At 43.4% G+C, this 17242-nt stretch overlaps 2 protein-coding genes across 5 annotated transcripts in view; one reads left to right on the forward strand and one right to left on the reverse strand.

Moving 5' to 3' along the window:
- The window catches only part of MCM3AP (minichromosome maintenance complex component 3 associated protein), a 99069-nt gene extending 93679 nt beyond the window's left edge, over positions 1–5390 (reverse strand). The window contains exons 1-3 of one of the 2 annotated variants that reach the window (XM_063116079.1): positions 5316–5390; positions 518–1781; positions 127–359 (exon numbers count right to left, since the gene is read on the reverse strand). In XM_063116079.1, the coding sequence (XP_062972149.1) occupies positions 127–359; positions 518–1700 (1416 nt within the window). In that variant the 5' untranslated portion in view covers positions 1701–1781; positions 5316–5390. Of the gene's footprint in view, positions 1–126; positions 360–517; positions 1782–4936; positions 4955–5315 lie in introns of those variants that run through there. The other variant, XM_063116080.1, reaches the window with a different exon arrangement.
- A 228-nt stretch (positions 5391–5618) lies between these two features.
- YBEY (ybeY metalloendoribonuclease) lies at positions 5619–15676 on the forward strand. Of its 3 annotated transcripts, none has more exons than XM_063116085.1 (5): positions 5627–5824; positions 6877–7088; positions 13680–13811; positions 15184–15252; positions 15453–15676. In XM_063116085.1, exons 2-5 carry the CDS (start codon positions 6879–6881, stop codon positions 15537–15539), a joined length of 498 nt encoding a protein of 165 aa, XP_062972155.1. In that variant the 5' UTR covers positions 5627–5824; positions 6877–6878; the 3' UTR covers positions 15540–15676. The 3 variants fall into 3 exon arrangements, with proteins under 3 accessions (XP_062972157.1, XP_062972155.1, XP_062972156.1); XM_063116086.1 differs by lacking the exon at positions 5627–5824 and adding an exon at positions 5877–5946; XM_063116087.1 differs by lacking the exons at positions 15184–15252; positions 15453–15676 and having other exon boundaries at positions 5619–5824; positions 13680–13862.
- The last annotated feature ends 1566 nt before the right edge of the window (positions 15677–17242 follow it).

Here is a 17242-nt window from a genome sequence, read left to right on the forward strand (position 1 = left end):
TGGGATGGGAATTTCTAGTACTGATGGGAATATCAAATAAACCTCACCATAGCACACACCTGTAAGTACCCTACACATATAATTTTTTACACATTTGATCTTCTGTTAATATTTAAGAGAACTCACATGATCTAAACAGTGTATAATAGCCAGCTTTTTGTTTCGGTTGGTACGGATACGTTGGACGTTAATAAACTTTTTAAAGTGTTTTTCAAGAACGTTTCTGTCATTTAGAAAGTCAGGAATATTTTTGCACTGGATGGCTGTGAGTTCACTTGACGGCAAACCTCCAACACTCTCTGTACTCCCACTGTTCCGATTTCGATGCAAAGGGTTTGAGATGGCAGAATCTGAAAGAACTTTTTCAACATAGAGAAAAAGCATTAATGTCAAATATGTTCATGTTTTAGATGTAAAATGCAAAATAAACTATTAAATATACCAAAAATTACAATTAAACAGAATGCAATATTTCCATCCATCATTTTATTAATTCTTGCCAAGTTTTGATACTGACCTTCCTTCAATTTTGCCTTACTTTCTTCCTTTTTCAGTGTTGCTGCTGGCTTAGGCATTGAGAAACCAGACTGGCTCCCCCCTGCCACGTTTGTCTGATCCATTTCTCCAGATTCCAGGGAAACTCTTTCCATTTTGGACTCTTTCTTATTGCTTTTCAGCACATCTAGCAATGTTCTGCCAAACAAGCCTCGGGTAGGTGGACGATTCAGCCTGACAGGTCGCTTATTGGCAGGATGATCACCTTTTGGGAGCTCTGGCTCATCCACAGCGTCATAACCATGTCGTCTTGGAGAATGTTCTTGCTCTTCTTTCCTCTTTGTCCCCTTCCCAAGGTTAGCAAGTGGCTCATTTGGAGCTAGCAATTCTTCGTGGTTGGGTTTGCTTGCTTTGTTGGTTTGGAAAGTGTCCCCCAAAGGCAGAGACCCAGCAGATGAGTTTGAAAAAGAGGTAAAACTGCTAGCAGGACTTCGGAAGAGACCTAGAGATCTTTTTGTTTCATCCCCTATGGTCTTGCTTGGTAAAGAAGCATTGAATGAAGATGTTGGAGTATTGCTGCTCACTGGTTTTGAAAAACTGAAGCTTGTACTAACTGAGCTGCTGCTCTCTTGAGAACTGGAGAAAGGGGCTAATCTACCAGGTCCACTACCACCTGGAAAGGAAAATGTGAAAGGAGCTGGGATTACCAGATTGGTTTTCTCTTGTTCTGAACTGCTGCCAAAAATAGGCTTGAACACTGCACTCTCAGGGGTTTTGAAGCTGAAATCTGGTCTCACAAAGCCTGAAGCCTCTCCAGATGTAGTTCCAAAGTTAGAAGTACTCTGAGATGCCCCAAGATTAGTAGGTGGTTTAAAACTGAAACCTTGATTGCTGGAAACAGAAGAGCTGGTTGGTGCAGAAGCCACAAAGGATGTAGTTTGTCCAAGAGAATAGGATTGTGTAAATCCTGGGGGGTGCCCAAATCCCAAGCCTTGCCCTGAAGAACCACGTAGGCCTGAGGTTGCAGTAAAGTCAGGTAAGTGTGTAAACTCTGGATTCTTTAACAATCCTCCACTGTTCTGCCCCAAAACAGTGAGCTGACCAAACGGGAATGGTGACTGAACTGGAAACATCCCAGCTGACGTGCCAGATGGTGCTTGGAAAACTCCAGACGGCTGACCACTAAAAGGAGTATTTGGGTTCATCTTCACAACCAAGCATTTATCCAATAGCTTCCACACCTAGAACCTGCCAGTTTTCAACTCCTAGCCCATTGTTCAAGTGACCTGCAATACAAAATATTAAGTAGTGAACATTAGAATACCAAATCAATCTTTTAATTAGTTTTTCCAGAAAAATATCATTATTTCACATATGTTCCACATCCAGTACTGAAACACGTTAAAGAAATACCACAAATATATTTTGTACCAATATTGCGACAAATACTACAACCTGCAGCCCACCCATCCCATTAGAACAGCTTTTGTTCATTAGTTCTTGATCAAGCTGTACAGCTAGCTAGTTAAGAACATAAGAACAGGCACTCTGGATCAGATCAAGGCTCCATCTACTCCAGCATTCTGTTTAACCAACTGCACACAGAATACCCACAAGTAGGACATGAGTGCAACAGCACTCTCACATCCATGATCCCCAGCATACTGCCTCTGATACCGAAGGTAGCATATAGCAATCAGACTACTAACCACGGATAGCCTTCTCCTCCAGGAATTTGTCTAAACTCTGTCCAAATTGGTTGCCATCATTATATCTTGTGGTAGTGAAATACATCAGTGGTTCCCAATTAGCTAAGTACTGCAGACCCCTTGTTTTTCAAATGCCAAGCCACGGACCCCCTAACTTTTGAAAAAAATTGTTATATCTATGGTAGTTACCTGTGCGAAGCAATTTTTTGGAGAAAATAAGGGGTAGCCCCTAATAAGCAAAGGATTTTAGGTATACTAAAACACGGACCATAACATTTGTGATATTACCACGCAAAATGACAATGATTTCGTTAGGAATATAAAGACTAATTTAATTTTACTAACTTCTGGTTTACAATTGAACAAATTATGACATGTCTAGCAGCTACTAAACCTAAATGTGATGGGAGAAATCATGCCTCTTTTTGTCCCTAATAATCCCTTCCACATCCGGTTCAATATTTCCTACTTTTAATCTCAAATCTAGATCAACATCGAGCTGATTTCTATGCTTGTTCTTCATATAACAAAATGGCGAAAATGTATGTTCACAAAGAACATACATTATGTGGAAATGTGGAACAAAAGGGAACTAGATGTTTCAAAGCTTTTTCACCCAACTTCTTATAATCAGGAAAAACCTTCACCCAGAATTGGTCCAGTCTATATTCTTTGAAAAATGATTTCAATGAACCATCACAAGTCACATCATCAAGTGCATCTGGATCTTCTGCAGATAGAGTTGTTAGTTGTACATCACCACATTCAAAAGGATTCCTTATCCATGAGTTTTAAGGATTAGGTGCAGGGAAGTAATCTCTGAAGCTAGTCGCTAAATCACGCAGGTGTTCAGTGATGATATATTTTACTTCTGGTAGGAATTCATCATCAGTGGACTCCAGAAATGAACGGTGAATATGTGAACGGTGCCGCAGACCCCCTGGGGTCTGCAGACCCTCAATTGGGAACCACTGAAATACATAATTTAACTATGCGCCGTGTGAAGTACTTCCTTTTATATGTCCTGAATCTCCCACCAATCAGCTTCATGGGATGACCCCTTTGGGTCCTAGTATTTTGAGAGACGGAGAAAAATGCTTCCATTTTCTTCACACCATGCATAATTTCGTACAGCTCTATCAGGTCTCCCCTTAGGCTCCTTTTTTCCAAGCTCAACAATCCCAGATGTTTTAACTTTCTCTCATAAGGGGGGATGCTCCAGCCCTTTGATCATTTTAGTTGGCCTTTTCTGCATTTTTCCCAATTCTACAATATGTTTTAGGTGTGGTGACACTTAAAAAATAGATCTGGATAACAGCAATACGATATTGGTGGATAACACACTTCTTTCATCATCAAAACCAATCTGATCAGACTAAAAAATTTTAAATGCAAGTACCTTGCCCTAAATCATTGTGGATAAGACTGGTTGTGGTCATTTTGGTTACTGACCCAAACAAAGAAATCTAAAAGAGTGGAGAATACCAATAGTCAATAATTCCAACAAAAGGAACTATTAGACAAAACTATGATGCTTGAGAGGAGTGTAAACTGTATTTACCCTCCAAACATATGCTCAATAGGCCTGGATTATTCTCACCTCCAACTCATAATATAATTTACTAAATTTTAATCCTGCCATCTTCCCTCCTATTCCCTTTGAGATAACCTGTTTTAAAACAAAGGAAGACAAGTTGGGTTTCCATTTACTCCTTTTCAAAGGCCTGGTTCATACGCTGATGGTAAATATGAATCTGGGCTGATTCAGATTACAAACGAAAGTTCACAAGACTGAATCCTCTTCCATACAAAGAAAATCCCTTGCATACACAATACTGAACCTTTCCCTGCAGCACCGTAGTCTCATAGGTGCAGTGAGTCCTTTGGCTATGGGGCACATTCAGTCATGCGGTGCGGCTGCCTCGCTGTTTCCTTAAGTGACGCACACAAACACACACACTGACAATCCCAATAAGAGTGGGCCTTGCAGGCGCCTCTCGCGTGTTTTTTTTCGGGTCAGGGTTAAGGAAAACATGTAGGCAACTCGAGTTGTGAGCAAAGAGAAGATGGAGGGGAGACATGATAGCACTCTTCAAATACTTCAAAGGTTGTCACACAGAGGAGGGCCAGGATCTCTTCTCGATCCTCCCAGAGTGGAGGACACGGGATAACGGGCTTAAGTTAAAGGAAGCCAGATTCCAGCTGGACATCAGGAAAAACTTCCTGACTGTTAGAGCAGTACGACAATGGAACCAGTGACCTAGGGAGGTTGTGGGCTCTCCCACACTAGAGGCCTTCAAGAGGCAGCTGGACAACCACCTGTCAGGGATGCTTTAGGGTGGATTCCTGCATTGAGCAGGGGGTTGGACTCGATGGCCTTACAGGACCCTTCCAACTCTGCTATTCTATGATTCTATGATTCAAAGCCAGCCGCATTTCCGGCCCTCGTCACGTAAACTCCCGCTTAGGACACAACCCTACGCATGTTTAGACAGGGAAAAGGCCTCCAGCTCCCCGCAGCTCCCCCCCCCCCCGCCAGGGCTGTGCGCCCTTAAGCCCGCTTGGCCCAGAGGCTCCTGCCCCGCCTGTGGCCCTGACCCGGGGCTCGGTTCTGACCCCGCAGAATCCACACCAGAGCCGGCTTTCGTGGCCTGGGCCCAACCCGAAAACATCACCCAGGAGGCGGCGAAAAGATTCCGCCTCTGAGAAAGTGCAGAGTGCAGTTCCCTCACCCTCAGGCTTCCCTTAAATGCCGGAATCTCTCTCTTGAGGTAAATACCGAGCAGAGGGAAATGTCGGCAGCGCCAGCAGCGGGGGAAGGAAGGAAGGACGCAGGTCTCGCCCGGGAAGATGCGGGGGAAGGGCCCGGGGCTTCTAACGCAGCTCCGAGGCCGGCGGCGACGGCGCTCTTTCTTGCAGGGCCGAGAACCGGGGGGGGGGGGCAGGCTTGAGTTGGGGCCCTGTGGAACAGCGGACGTCATCACAGGGCGTCGCGAATCCACTCTGAGCGGCTCCCGCCTCCCTCCCTCCCTCCCAGCAAAGGGCGGCATTGGCATCATCAGGCCGTTCAAAAAAATACAGTTTAGATACTCAACAAGTACATTCACGCACACGAAATAATACTCGCGTTAAAAAGAGGCGGGGCCCCTCCCTTGGCTTCTTTCTCGATTGCGTATGTAAAACGACGCACCTCCGCCCACCCGTCGTCCTCTACAGGCTCCACCCCCCTGCCTCGCGCTCCCGCCTCTCCGCTTCTCTGGGATCAGACTGGGAGCTCCGCCCCTTACTGCGGCGTGTGCAAAGACGTTCCTTCTCGTATCGGAAGTGCTGAGGGCGTCGGCTTTTGCCCTCTTAGTTACCAGGAAACGACGTTTCCGGTACGCGCGAATAGGTGTCCCCCACCCCCAACTCTCGCGGATGCTGTTCCGGGAGGCGGCCCTATTAGCCTGTGCACCACCCAAGGCAGCAGTCATACGAATTAGCCTTTCAAGGCCGCCTTATTAATGCGCACGCTGTGCTAGAAAAGTGTCCTATCCCGATTTGGCATGAAGTGAGTGAGCGACAGACAACCCGACGTGGGCAAGCGCGTCATGGCCGGCCTAAGTACTGCGCAGTAACAGGTAACGTTGTTGATACGCCATTCCGCACACCCACGCACCCACCCCAAAGCCACCAAGGGCTGCACAACAAAACTGGAATTTGTTTTATTATCACAACTACCCCTCTGGAAATCAATGCATTGGTGAGTTGATTAATGCAAGTAGTGTGATTTTTTTTAAAAAAAAAACTTTGTCCTTGTTCAAAACACAGAAAATAGTATTAAATCTCTTAATGAATCGTTAAGCAATTTCATATTGCAATCTGTCATCCCCAAAACCAAATATAAATCAAATCTTGGGAAGGCAATCGGGTGCCCTCTAGATGTTTTTGACTACATCTCCCATCAACATTGTCTATATTGGCTCAGGCTGACGGGAGTTGTAATCCAAAATATCTGGTGAGCACCAGGTGACTTACTCCTGAACTAAATGAATGGAATGATTTGCCTGGAATAAGTAAACAAAAATACAGACTATCCCTGCTAAATAGGGGCACTTAAAACATGGTGATCAAAAAGAGGGTTTTGGTGTCCAGAGGAAAGAACAGATCTCAGAAGAAGAGAAAATCAAAGGGAGGCTATTTTCTGCGTAGCTTGATGAGCTTTTGTTTTTGCTGCCCAAAGCAAAAACATTGTGGCCTTTGGGCAATGCAACCATCATTGCACTGAAAACAATTAAATGTATTGTGGTACCTTAAAGACTAATAAATTTATTTTGACAGAGGTCAGGCTCCAGCCCTATAGCCCCCTGGGCATAGCCTGGTTTTCTTGGGCTTTCTAGGTAGCATCCTCCATCCTCTGATCTGGCTGGCACCGCTCTATAATTCCCAGGCTTTGCCCCTTCTATCACAGAGACTGAGTCCTAGGGAACAAGGAAACACGGAAACACTAGATGGTAATGATGAAGAATGTTAAAGACCCTTGCTGCTATTCAAAGCAACGTTATTTTAAATACTGCAATGATCTTAAACTCTGCTGTGTTCCAGCTTTTGGTAATTCTCACTGGTGACTAATGATGGTCATTTTGGAAAAAGGACTATTTTTCAGAACCTGCATTGTTTTCACATTTTACAGAGATGAGCCTGATCATACGTAATCTGCAGAGAGCCATCCCTATCAGGAGAGTGCCAATTCGCAAGAAGATAGAACAGCTCCGTTGCATTTTGGGTGTGCAGAAGTTTGATCTCGGTGTTATCTGTGTTAACAATAGGCACATAGAGCACCTCAATAGAACTTATAGACGACAAAATATCTCCACTGATGTGTTATCGTTTCCTTTCCATGAGGTAAATGTTTTGCTTATTTACTCTTCTCCAGCTCAATACTGTCTTATAATGGTCATCTTAGAAGCAGTATAGAGTGCTAATATATATGACAGTTCAGTTATTAATGTTGGTTTGTTGGGACAATTGGGACCTTTGATGGACAGATCACAGTTGTTAAGACTTGAGAGCCACAACCGTCTTCCATGGAAATAGTCTTGACGATTCTAGGGAGGACTGTGGCACTTTAAAATCAAATAGCCTGGTCATGTATTATCCATGTTCATTTCTAAAAGCTTTGCACAAATTATGAAGACAAAAGTGTCTGTTTTATCCAATGGACTTTAATCTCTATGAGAATAAAATGATAAATTTAGGAAGTCATTCCTTGTGTTGGTTCTACTTCTTAACTACTACTATAACCAAGCATTTAGCTACAATTACAGCAATTATCAAAACAATCCATTAAAAACAGAGGAACAAGAGTTAATACCCACAGGAAACTGCTAATCTTACAAAGGCCTACTATCCTTGTTTCATAAATATTCTTAGATAATAAATATTCTAAGTAAAATGTTTCAGATCTGCCTGTTTTTTAAAAAAGAATTGAGGTGAAACTATCTTTGCGAAGGTCACAGTAAAAAAGGCTATAAAATAGTACGTGGACTTCGGTTTCCTCACTTCTCGTGTCATATGGGCATAAAAGCTCTTGAAGAGGGATCTTTTTATATCTGCCTTCTAAGCGTGCAAAAGGTAGCACCTAGCTAACATAGCTAACAAAAATAAAATAACTAATTTAAAAATTTGAGATTTCACAGAGAAAGTTGAAGGAGACAATTTAATTGCCTATCTCGAAGACCTGTTTGCAACTATATTGGGTTCAGACTCAGATAATATTTTAATTAATAGTGCATGTTGAATTAACTCTATTGTGGCTTTAAAAAACACCCTAGATAGAGACATTTTGGTGACCTTCCAAAACACGAGTTCAAGAGACTTGATATTAAGAATGGTAAGAGCATTTTGTACATCAAAAAAGGGGGAGTGGCTATTATATTATAAAAAAATATGGATTCAATGTACTACAGATTAAAAGGGATGTAAAAGATTTATTATGATGCAGGGGCAAATGGCAGGGGATTATGACACACTGGTTAGTAATAGTTGGAGATTTTAATATGGTTTTGGATAAAAGGCAGGGCCAGCTCCAGACACTCTTGGATGAGACTGATTATCTTGATCCATTTCAGTCGGGTTTCAGGCCTGGATTTGGCACAGAAACAGCCTTGGTCACCCTGTATGATGACCTATGTCAGGAGAAAGACAGAAGAGGGAGTGTGACTCTGTTGATTCTGCTTGATCTCTCAGCGGCTTTCGATACCATCGACCATGGTATTCTTCTGGAACGACTGGCTGAGTTGGGAGTGGGAGGTACTGCATTGCAGTGGTTCCACTCCTACTTGGCAGGTCGGCTCCAGAAAGTGGTGCTTGGGGGACATTGCTCGGCCCCGTGGTCTCTCCAGTACGGGGTTCCGCAGGGGTCAGTCTTGTCCCCCATGCTGTTTAACATGTACATGAAACCGTTGGGTTCGGTCATCCAGAGTTTTGGAATGCGTTGCCATCAGTACGCTGATGACACGAAGCTCTACTTCTCCTTTTCATCTTTATCAGGTGAGGCTGTGGATGTGCTGAACCGGTGTCTGACCGCGACAATGGACTGGATGAGGGCTAATAAACTGAAACTCAATCCAGACAAGACTGAGATGCTGCTGGTGGGTGGTTCTTCTGACCTGATGGGGGGTGTTCAACCGGTTCTGGATGGGGTTGCACTCCCCCTGAAGGAGCAGGTTTGTAGCTTGGGGGTTCTCCTAGAACCATCTCTGTCACTCGAGGCTCAGATGGCCTCGGTGGCACAGAGTGCTTTTTACCAACTCCAGTTGGTGGCCCAGCTACGCCCCTATATGGACAGGGATAACCTAGCTTCAGTTGTCCATACTCTGGTAACCTCCAAATTAGATTACTGCAATGTCCTCTACAAGGGGCAGCCTTTGAAGACGGTTTGGAAGCTGCAGCTTGTGCAGAATGCGGCAGCCAGATTGATAGCTGGAACGAGGAGGTTTGAGCATATAACACCGATTCTGGCCTGCTTACATTGGCTGCCTATATGTTTCTGATCCCAATTCAAGGTGCTGGTTTTAACCTATAAAGCCCTACATGACTTGGGACCGCAATACCTGACGGAACGCCTCTCCCGACATGAACCTACTCATACACTGCGCTCAACATCTAAGGTCATCCTCCGAGTGCCTACTCCAAGGGAAGCTCGGAGGATGGCAACAAGGGAGAGGGCCTTTTCAGTGGTGGCCCCCCGACTGTGGAATGATCTCCCCGATGAGGCTCGCCTGGCGCCAACATTGTTATCTTTTCGGCGCCAGATCAAGACTTTTCTCTTCTCCCAGGCATTTTTAACAGCATTTAACAACGTTAAGTTTGTTTTTAATGGACCCCACAATTGTTGTTTTTAAATCGATACTCTTGTTTTTATTCTGTTGTTTTTATGTTTCTGATGGTTTAAAATTTTGTATACTTTTTAATGTTTACTGTTTTAACTTTTGTGAACTGCCCAGAGAGCTTCAGCTGTGGGGCAATATATAAATGTAATAAATAAATAAATAAATTGAACCCTACTATTGGGGAAAGAAGGAATAATATGGCTTTTAAAAAAATGGATGGACAAAAAGGAACTGAAGGATGTTTGGAGACTGATAAAGAGAGGAGAGAGAAAAATATACCTTCTATTCACCGGTTCATAAGAGTTTCTCCAGGATAGATTATATTTTTGTTTCAAAAGGCCTAGTCTCCAGAATTAGCAACACAGAGATGGGAGTTATTAAGGTAACGGACCATGCATTAGTAAATATGGAGTTTAGAATTAGAAAAGAGTATAAAGAAGCTAAAAGATGGAGGATGGACACCAAAAAATTAAAATATGATAAGATAGTGGAAAAGGTAGACAAGGAATTATGGGAGACATGGGAAATGATAATGGGGAATGCTTGCAAGCAATGTTATGAGATACAATGAAAGCAGTGGTTAGAGGTATAATTATCTGAGAAACAGGTAAACTTAGAAGACAACAAGAGGGAAAAATTAGGAGGAAATTAAAAAATTGGAGGAGTATTTGGAAAAGGGAAAAACAAATTTGGATAGTATTACAAGCGAAGAGAAAGGAATTAGAAAATAGAAATATAGAAGAAGTTCAGAGAAATTTGGTTTACTTAAAAAGGGATTTTTTTTAGAATAATAATAAAAATTCTAGAATGTTGGCTAGAGCCATGCAGTTAAGGAAGGCAAAGAACGCAATAGGGACAATTAAAGATAATGTTCCAGCTGTGGGAAAGGACGTGTTTGTGGAGGGGGCCTCATTCCTAAGGGAGGGGTGCCAGGGGCCCGGGTCGGGCATAGGATTGGTGGAGGCAGGTCACGGGGCCTCTCGACCGACAAGGGGATAAAGAAGCAGGGATAAAGAAGCAGGATAAAGAAGCAGGTAGCCAACACTTTTCATCTTCCTGTGGGCTACACGTGTATAATGTTGAAATCCTGGATTAGGATTCTGGTTATGTTTCCATGGATTTACTAATTGCTGAGGAGCTGGAGGAATCAGAAGACTCAGCAGAAAACTTAAAGGTCAACATTGCACCTGGACATTGATGTCATGGTTGAATAATTGGTAACTTGATTGTTTCAATTAAGGGATTGCAAGCAGTTGCATCACTGTACAGTTAGCCTATAAAAGGAATGTATTCCCATGTACATGTATTCAGAAATGATCATTCAGAAATGATCACTCCATCAGATGTATCAGTGCTGTATTGACTGACCGTATGTAAGTATTTGTATTTGTGATTGCCATTATATTTTTATATGCCAGTAAAGGTTTGTTTAAACCTATTGAAAGTCTCAGTCGTAATCTGTGTCTGTGCTGACTTTGCTGGAAACCGTTGCAAATACTCTGCTATAAGGTTATTGGCCAGAAGCCCAGTCTGGCAATAACTAAATAAGGTTGTATATAACCACCATATCGCAATATATAAGGTGGAAGATCTGTTCTGAGCTGGGGGATGCTGCTCGGGGTTTTAAGTGTCTGGATACTTTAGGGGAAACTGGCCGCGGATGTGGCAGGTGTTAGAATGGGGTTAATGGTTTTATGGTGTGATTGCTTGCTGCTAACCTTTCTTTAACACTTTACCTCCTTCCTCCCCTTCTTTCCTTTCCCCTCAGCTTTCACTGCCTAACCAGAGCCTTACGAGTTAGATTTTAGTTTGTGTAAATAAACCTGCATTGATCCTTAAAGCGTGTGTTTGTGGTTTTATTTCTCAAAGGGCTGGCTCTTCCTGGCTAAGGACAGGGGCAGGGAAGTGGCTGCCTGGGAATTAGGATGTTTGGTCCGGGGCCTACCTTGCAGGGGCACTGAGTGGGCCTCAGCCTTCCTTCACAAAAACAATTAAAACTATGTGTAACCTTGGAGAATTTAGCTCTCAAAGGCCTTGATAAAAAGCCACATTTTAACTTCCAAAAGGAGGGCATTCCACAACCAGGGTGCCACAACAGAGAAAGCCCTCTCCCATGTCCCACCATAATGTATGTCTCACATTGGTGGGATGCAGACAAGGGCTCCTCCAATAGATCTCAAATCTCGGGCAGGCATATAGTGAGAGGCTCTCCCTCAAATACCATGGTCCCAAGCTTTAGGGCTTTAAATGTCATTGCCTGCACCTTGAATTCTGACCAGAAGTGTATAGGCAGCCAATGGAATTCTTTTAAGACTATTGTTATATGGTCTTTATAGGATGTTTCAGTGAGCAATCTAGCTGCTGCATTTTGCACTAGCTGCAACTTCCAAGTCATCTTCAAGGGCAGCCTCACGTAAACTGCATTGCAGTAATCAAATCAGGCAGACTACTGTGGCTAGTTTGTTCCTGTCCAGGAAAGCCTGTAGCTGGTGGATCAGCCGAAGCTGACCCCACAGAGTGCACCTGGGCCTACAGTGACAAGGATGGATCTAGGATTACTCCCAAGCTACGCACCTGCTCCTTCAGAGGGAGGGCAACCCCATCCAGAACAGGTTGCATTACCCAATTCCTGGACTCAGGAACCACCAATCCACAGAGCTTCCATCTTATCAGATTCAGTTTATTAGCCCTCATTCAACCCAGTACAGTCTCCAGGCACTGGTCCAGCACCTTCCCTGCCCTGGCTTACTACGACGACAAGAAGTAGAACCATCATTAGCATACTAAACCCGAGCCTGGTCCCAAGAGGCTCTTAACCACTTGGAATAATTCTGCTGGTCAACATTTTGAGGATGAGATAACAGAGGCAAAGTAATATATTTTTGCATCCACGCTGCCACACCATAGGCACACCGAAGAGTTTTTGCCAAACTTTGATCATACTCGCTCCGAGCCCTGCGCCACCTGCACTCCAGCCGTCATCCAGCTTGTTTCATTGCCCGTAGATCTTCTGTAACTCAAGGTGAATTACAGGCCCCACAGCACTGGAGTGGGCTCTCAGGAGTGATTGTATCAATGGCCTTTCCCATCTCACCATTCCATGGTGAGACCAAGGCCTCAACCGAATTGACAGCCCTATCAGCCGGGAAATCCCCCAGAGCATTCAGGAATCCCTCAGATTCCATAAGTCTCCGGGGATGGACCATCTTAATCAGTCCCCCACCCCTTCCGGGAGGATCTGCTACCAGCAAACCAAATTTCACAAGGAAATGATCTCTCCATGACAATGAGGTTGTTGAAAGCCCCCCCCCCCCAAAAAACCCAGATCATCCCCCATCTGACCAACAGTAAAAAACAGATCTAGGGGATGTCCTGCCACATGTGTCAGACCAACGATGTACTGAGATAGCCCCATGGTTGTCATGGTAGCCATTAAGTCCTGAACAGGTCTTGTCAGGACAGCCTCGGCATGGATATTGAAGTCCTCCAAACCCAGGGTTCTCCAACACCTCTGAGGCCACCCCCAGCCAGCTCATGCAGGGAGACTGCTGGCCAGCGGGGTGGGTGGTACACCAGCAGCATACCTGTTTTGTCTCTGGCCCAGCACAAGGCACAGACCCTCAAAATGTGCTAGGACAGATAGGTTTGCTTGTAAGAAAGATGGAATCCTTATGGATGATGGCAACTCCTCCCTCCACCCTGGCCTTCCAATCTAGGCTGGTGCTGCACTGAGTAACCAGGAGGACAGAGCATCAAGTGCTGCAACCCTAAGCATACTTATCTGGAAGTAAGCCCCATTGAAATCAGTTATACATACTTCTGAATAGACATCAATAGGTTTGTGCTGCAAGGCTGATAATTTATGGGTTGCTGGGCCCACACAACAAGAACATGGATAAACAGGGATTTAAATTCAGATGTCCCTGGTCAAAGTACAATGATACTCAATTCATTAGTGCCATGTAACATCTAACATGTTCTACTTCAATGCATGCGATCTATGTATTGTATCTCATAATCAATGCTTAAAATTTCAGAATTTTGAGAATAGATGTTCAATGTGTAATTTTTGAATAATGATTAGGACCTGTTCTATTCACAGAATCTGAAAGCAGGGGAGCTGCCACAATCTTGTGCTCAAGATGACTACAATCTGGGAGACATTTTTCTAGGAGTAGAATATATCTATCAACAGTGTGAGGAGAATAAGGAAGATTACAACAGTGTTCTGACAGTAAGTATGGGTCACTTCAATCATTGTACTTCTTGAACTTGTGTCTATTTCTAAGAAAATTCTCTAGGGTTCTGAATGGTGATCACGATGTATAAAACGAAAAGATATTAATTGTATGGTTTCAATTACTGAAGCGCGTTAGACTAGGTTTTGATAACAACTGTGAGACCCCATTAATATCACCATATGCTGACAGAATTACTACCTTCTCTTGCGTTCATTTACTGAACTGTAGCAATCATTAAATTCATTTGCTTTCTTAAGAAAAAGCTTCTGTGAAGAATATGGGAGTTATGGCCTTGGCCTCCCTCACAAGACTGTCATGAGTTTGGAGGTGGCATGCACGCCCAAACGCCACCTGGCCTTTGATATCAGAAACCGTTGAAGCTAGGCCGGGGACTCAAGGCCACAGCTAACTGGGAGGATTGACTGCAGCTACTCTGGTGGGAACTGGGCTCCAGTTAGGAGGGGGGAACCTGAAGGAGCAACTTAGGTTTTGATTGGTAGAGCCCGATTGGCCCACCAGCCAGGGCCGGGGGCATAAGATGAGGCAGTGACAGAAATCATTGTCTCCTGGGAGTCCTCACGGCATGGAGGATGCATGCTTGGCGAGCGGGAGCTGGAGGCCTCTACATGGTAAAATATAAGTATAGGCAGCTAGGATGTCTTGTTTTGCTTGGTTGCGACTGGTGAGTGGCTTCCCTATTTTACCCTGCACTCTGTTTTATTGTACTTTTATTGCAGCACTTATACCTTGCTGTTTCTTTTAAATTCAGTTTTATCCCTTTTAAACTTTCCTCCCTTTAATAAACTGCTTTAAATACTTAAGCTGGTGTAGTTTCCTTAAGGGTAACTCCTGGTCCTAAGCTCAATGTTGGGCTGGTTGCAGGTGAGTGGCTGGGTGGTTGGTTGGGACTTACCTGGCCTACCTAGCAGGGAGAGCATATTGATTTTACTCTTCCTTCACAGCTTCTATTAGATTTTCTATTTGCTTCTAGTGCTGTGTATGGTACCACAAAAAGTTTGTTGCTCATTACTGTAAGCTTGTCTTATAAGTCATTATGCTTGCTCAAGCTCTTAATAACCCACAAGGGGTTTTTTGTTCCTTAACACTCTCTGGGCTCCTCAACTTTCAGCTCCGCCTGCTGCTGCACATAGTTGTCACTTTGTATAATGTTTCCACGTTATAATGTAACAACGATGAAATTCACTCTGTAAATTCTGTAAATAGCAGCTTGTCTATCATGGCAATTTTCAATTATTATTTTTATTGTGAATGTTGTGAATTGTGAATCTTAAATGTCTCTAATGTTGTGCTTTATCAGTGTTGTAAAATTATGTGAGGCACTGAAATGCTTTCTCTATTGGGCAGGTGACAATTGCTCATGGCATGTGCCACTTACTTGGATATAAGCACAGTACAGAAGCAGACTGGAAACAGGTAAGTTCTCTGCTTGAGCTGGGAAACCTTCATCCTCTAATTGTCATTTCAGTCTATAGATGCCCAAACATATTTAACAAAACCTTCACAACCTGATTGTGTAGTACGAGTAATTGATAAATTCAAGTTTGAAAGTTCAAGTGTTGTTGTATTGTTTGGAAGGAAATGTATTCATTCATTGTTGTCTTGCACTCTTTCAGATGTATGAAAAGGAAAGAGAAATTCTCCAGGAACTAAGCAGGATGTCAGGCACAAATCTCCAACCACTGACCAAAAGGCATTTCTAGTGATTCTATCTGAATGTTAGTCCACAAATAAAATAATTAAATGTTCTATTTTGTTTAATTATGAATGGATCTCTAATCTTGAATATATTAAGACCATTGCCATTACTCAATAAACAATGACCCAAGTGGTTCCACAACTCTTGTCTCTTAAGTAAACAGATCTTTGGTACCAGACTTATAGAATAACCAAATTTAATGTGTGGTTGTGATGTGTCTAATTGAAAACCTCCCAATAAGTAACCGGGGGTGATGAGGTGGGGTAGTTTTGATCATTGATATTGACATCTGTGGCTAACCAATTAGGAATTGCCACAGCGCTGTTCTCCTCCAATCACAGTGTTTGGGGGAGGGAATGCCAATTATTTTCCCCATGGTGTCCTTGATTCCGCACTCATTGGGGTTCTCGGTCTGGCGGCATTTGTTTTGGTGAGAGAGAGAGAGAAAGATATAATTTGTTTAGTGTTTGTTGCAAAGTGAGATATTGAATTTATTTAGGAGAGAGAAAGAGGGACCTTCGACACCGATCTTCCTCCAGTAAGTCAGCTTGTTAATTGCACATCATGTGTGTTATACAGAGACCATGAAGAAGAAAGGCAGGTTACTTACCTGTAACTGTACTTCAAGTTGTCATCTGTGTGTTCACACAATCCTCCCACCATCCCCTCTTCAGTGTCGACTTCCGCTGGCATTGGTAGAGATCCTATCTCCTCAACATTGAGTCCAACAAGTTGGTCTCCAAGAACTGAGAGGGTTGGGAACCCCGCTGGACATGTGCAGTGAGGCGGTGGGAAGGGGTTCTCACCAAAGAGTGCTCGTTAGCTGTAGAAGTTTCCCAATCATGGCTCTGCATTATAATAATAATAATAGCAGAATGACTCTTCTCCGCATTATGTCTACTACTGAAATTAAGAATGTATGGTGTAACCAGGAATTGATTTTTGTGTGGAAAAACTGAGCTACATTCAGTTCTGGCATTCAAATAAATTTATGGGCTCAGATAACCCTTTAATGCTACGTGTATGTCTTTTGCATCAGACCCTACTTAGATCATAGAACCATAGAGTTGGAAGGGGCCTATAAGGCCATCAAGTCCAACCCCCCTGTTCAATGCAGGAATCTACCCTAAAGAATCCCTGACAGATGGCTGTCCAGCTGCCTCTTGAATGCTTCTAATGTCAGACAGCCCACAACCTTCCTAGGTAACTGGTTCCATTGTCGTACTGCTCTAACAGTCAGGAAGTTTTTCCTGATGTCCAGCCAGAACCTGGTTTCCTGTAACTTGAGCTCATTATTCCATGTCCTGCACTCCGAGATGATCGAGAAGAGATCCTGGCCCTCCTGTGTATGACAACCTTTTAAGTATTTGAAGAGTGCTATCATGTCTCCCTTCAATCTTATCTTTTCCAGACTAAGCATGCTCAGTTGTTTCAGTTTCTCTTCATAGGGCTTTGTTTCCAGACCCCTGCCCTCCTCTGACAGGCTTTAGCAAAAATAAAGTAAATCCCACAAGCCTTAAGTCTGCCAATCCCTGGTATGGTCAATTACATTTTAGTCTCTAATAAACGGGTGGGGAGGATATTGCAATTCTAAAATTGGAGAGCACACCGATAGTGATTATCTACCATGGAGTTACATTTTCCATTATCAGGAGCCCCCATATTAAATCAGAATTTTTTCCCATCTCCCCATGTATTGGTCTCAGG

Source organism: Elgaria multicarinata, chromosome 2, assembly GCF_023053635.1.
Source record: "Elgaria multicarinata webbii isolate HBS135686 ecotype San Diego chromosome 2, rElgMul1.1.pri, whole genome shotgun sequence".
NCBI lineage: Eukaryota > Metazoa > Chordata > Lepidosauria > Squamata > Anguidae > Elgaria > Elgaria multicarinata.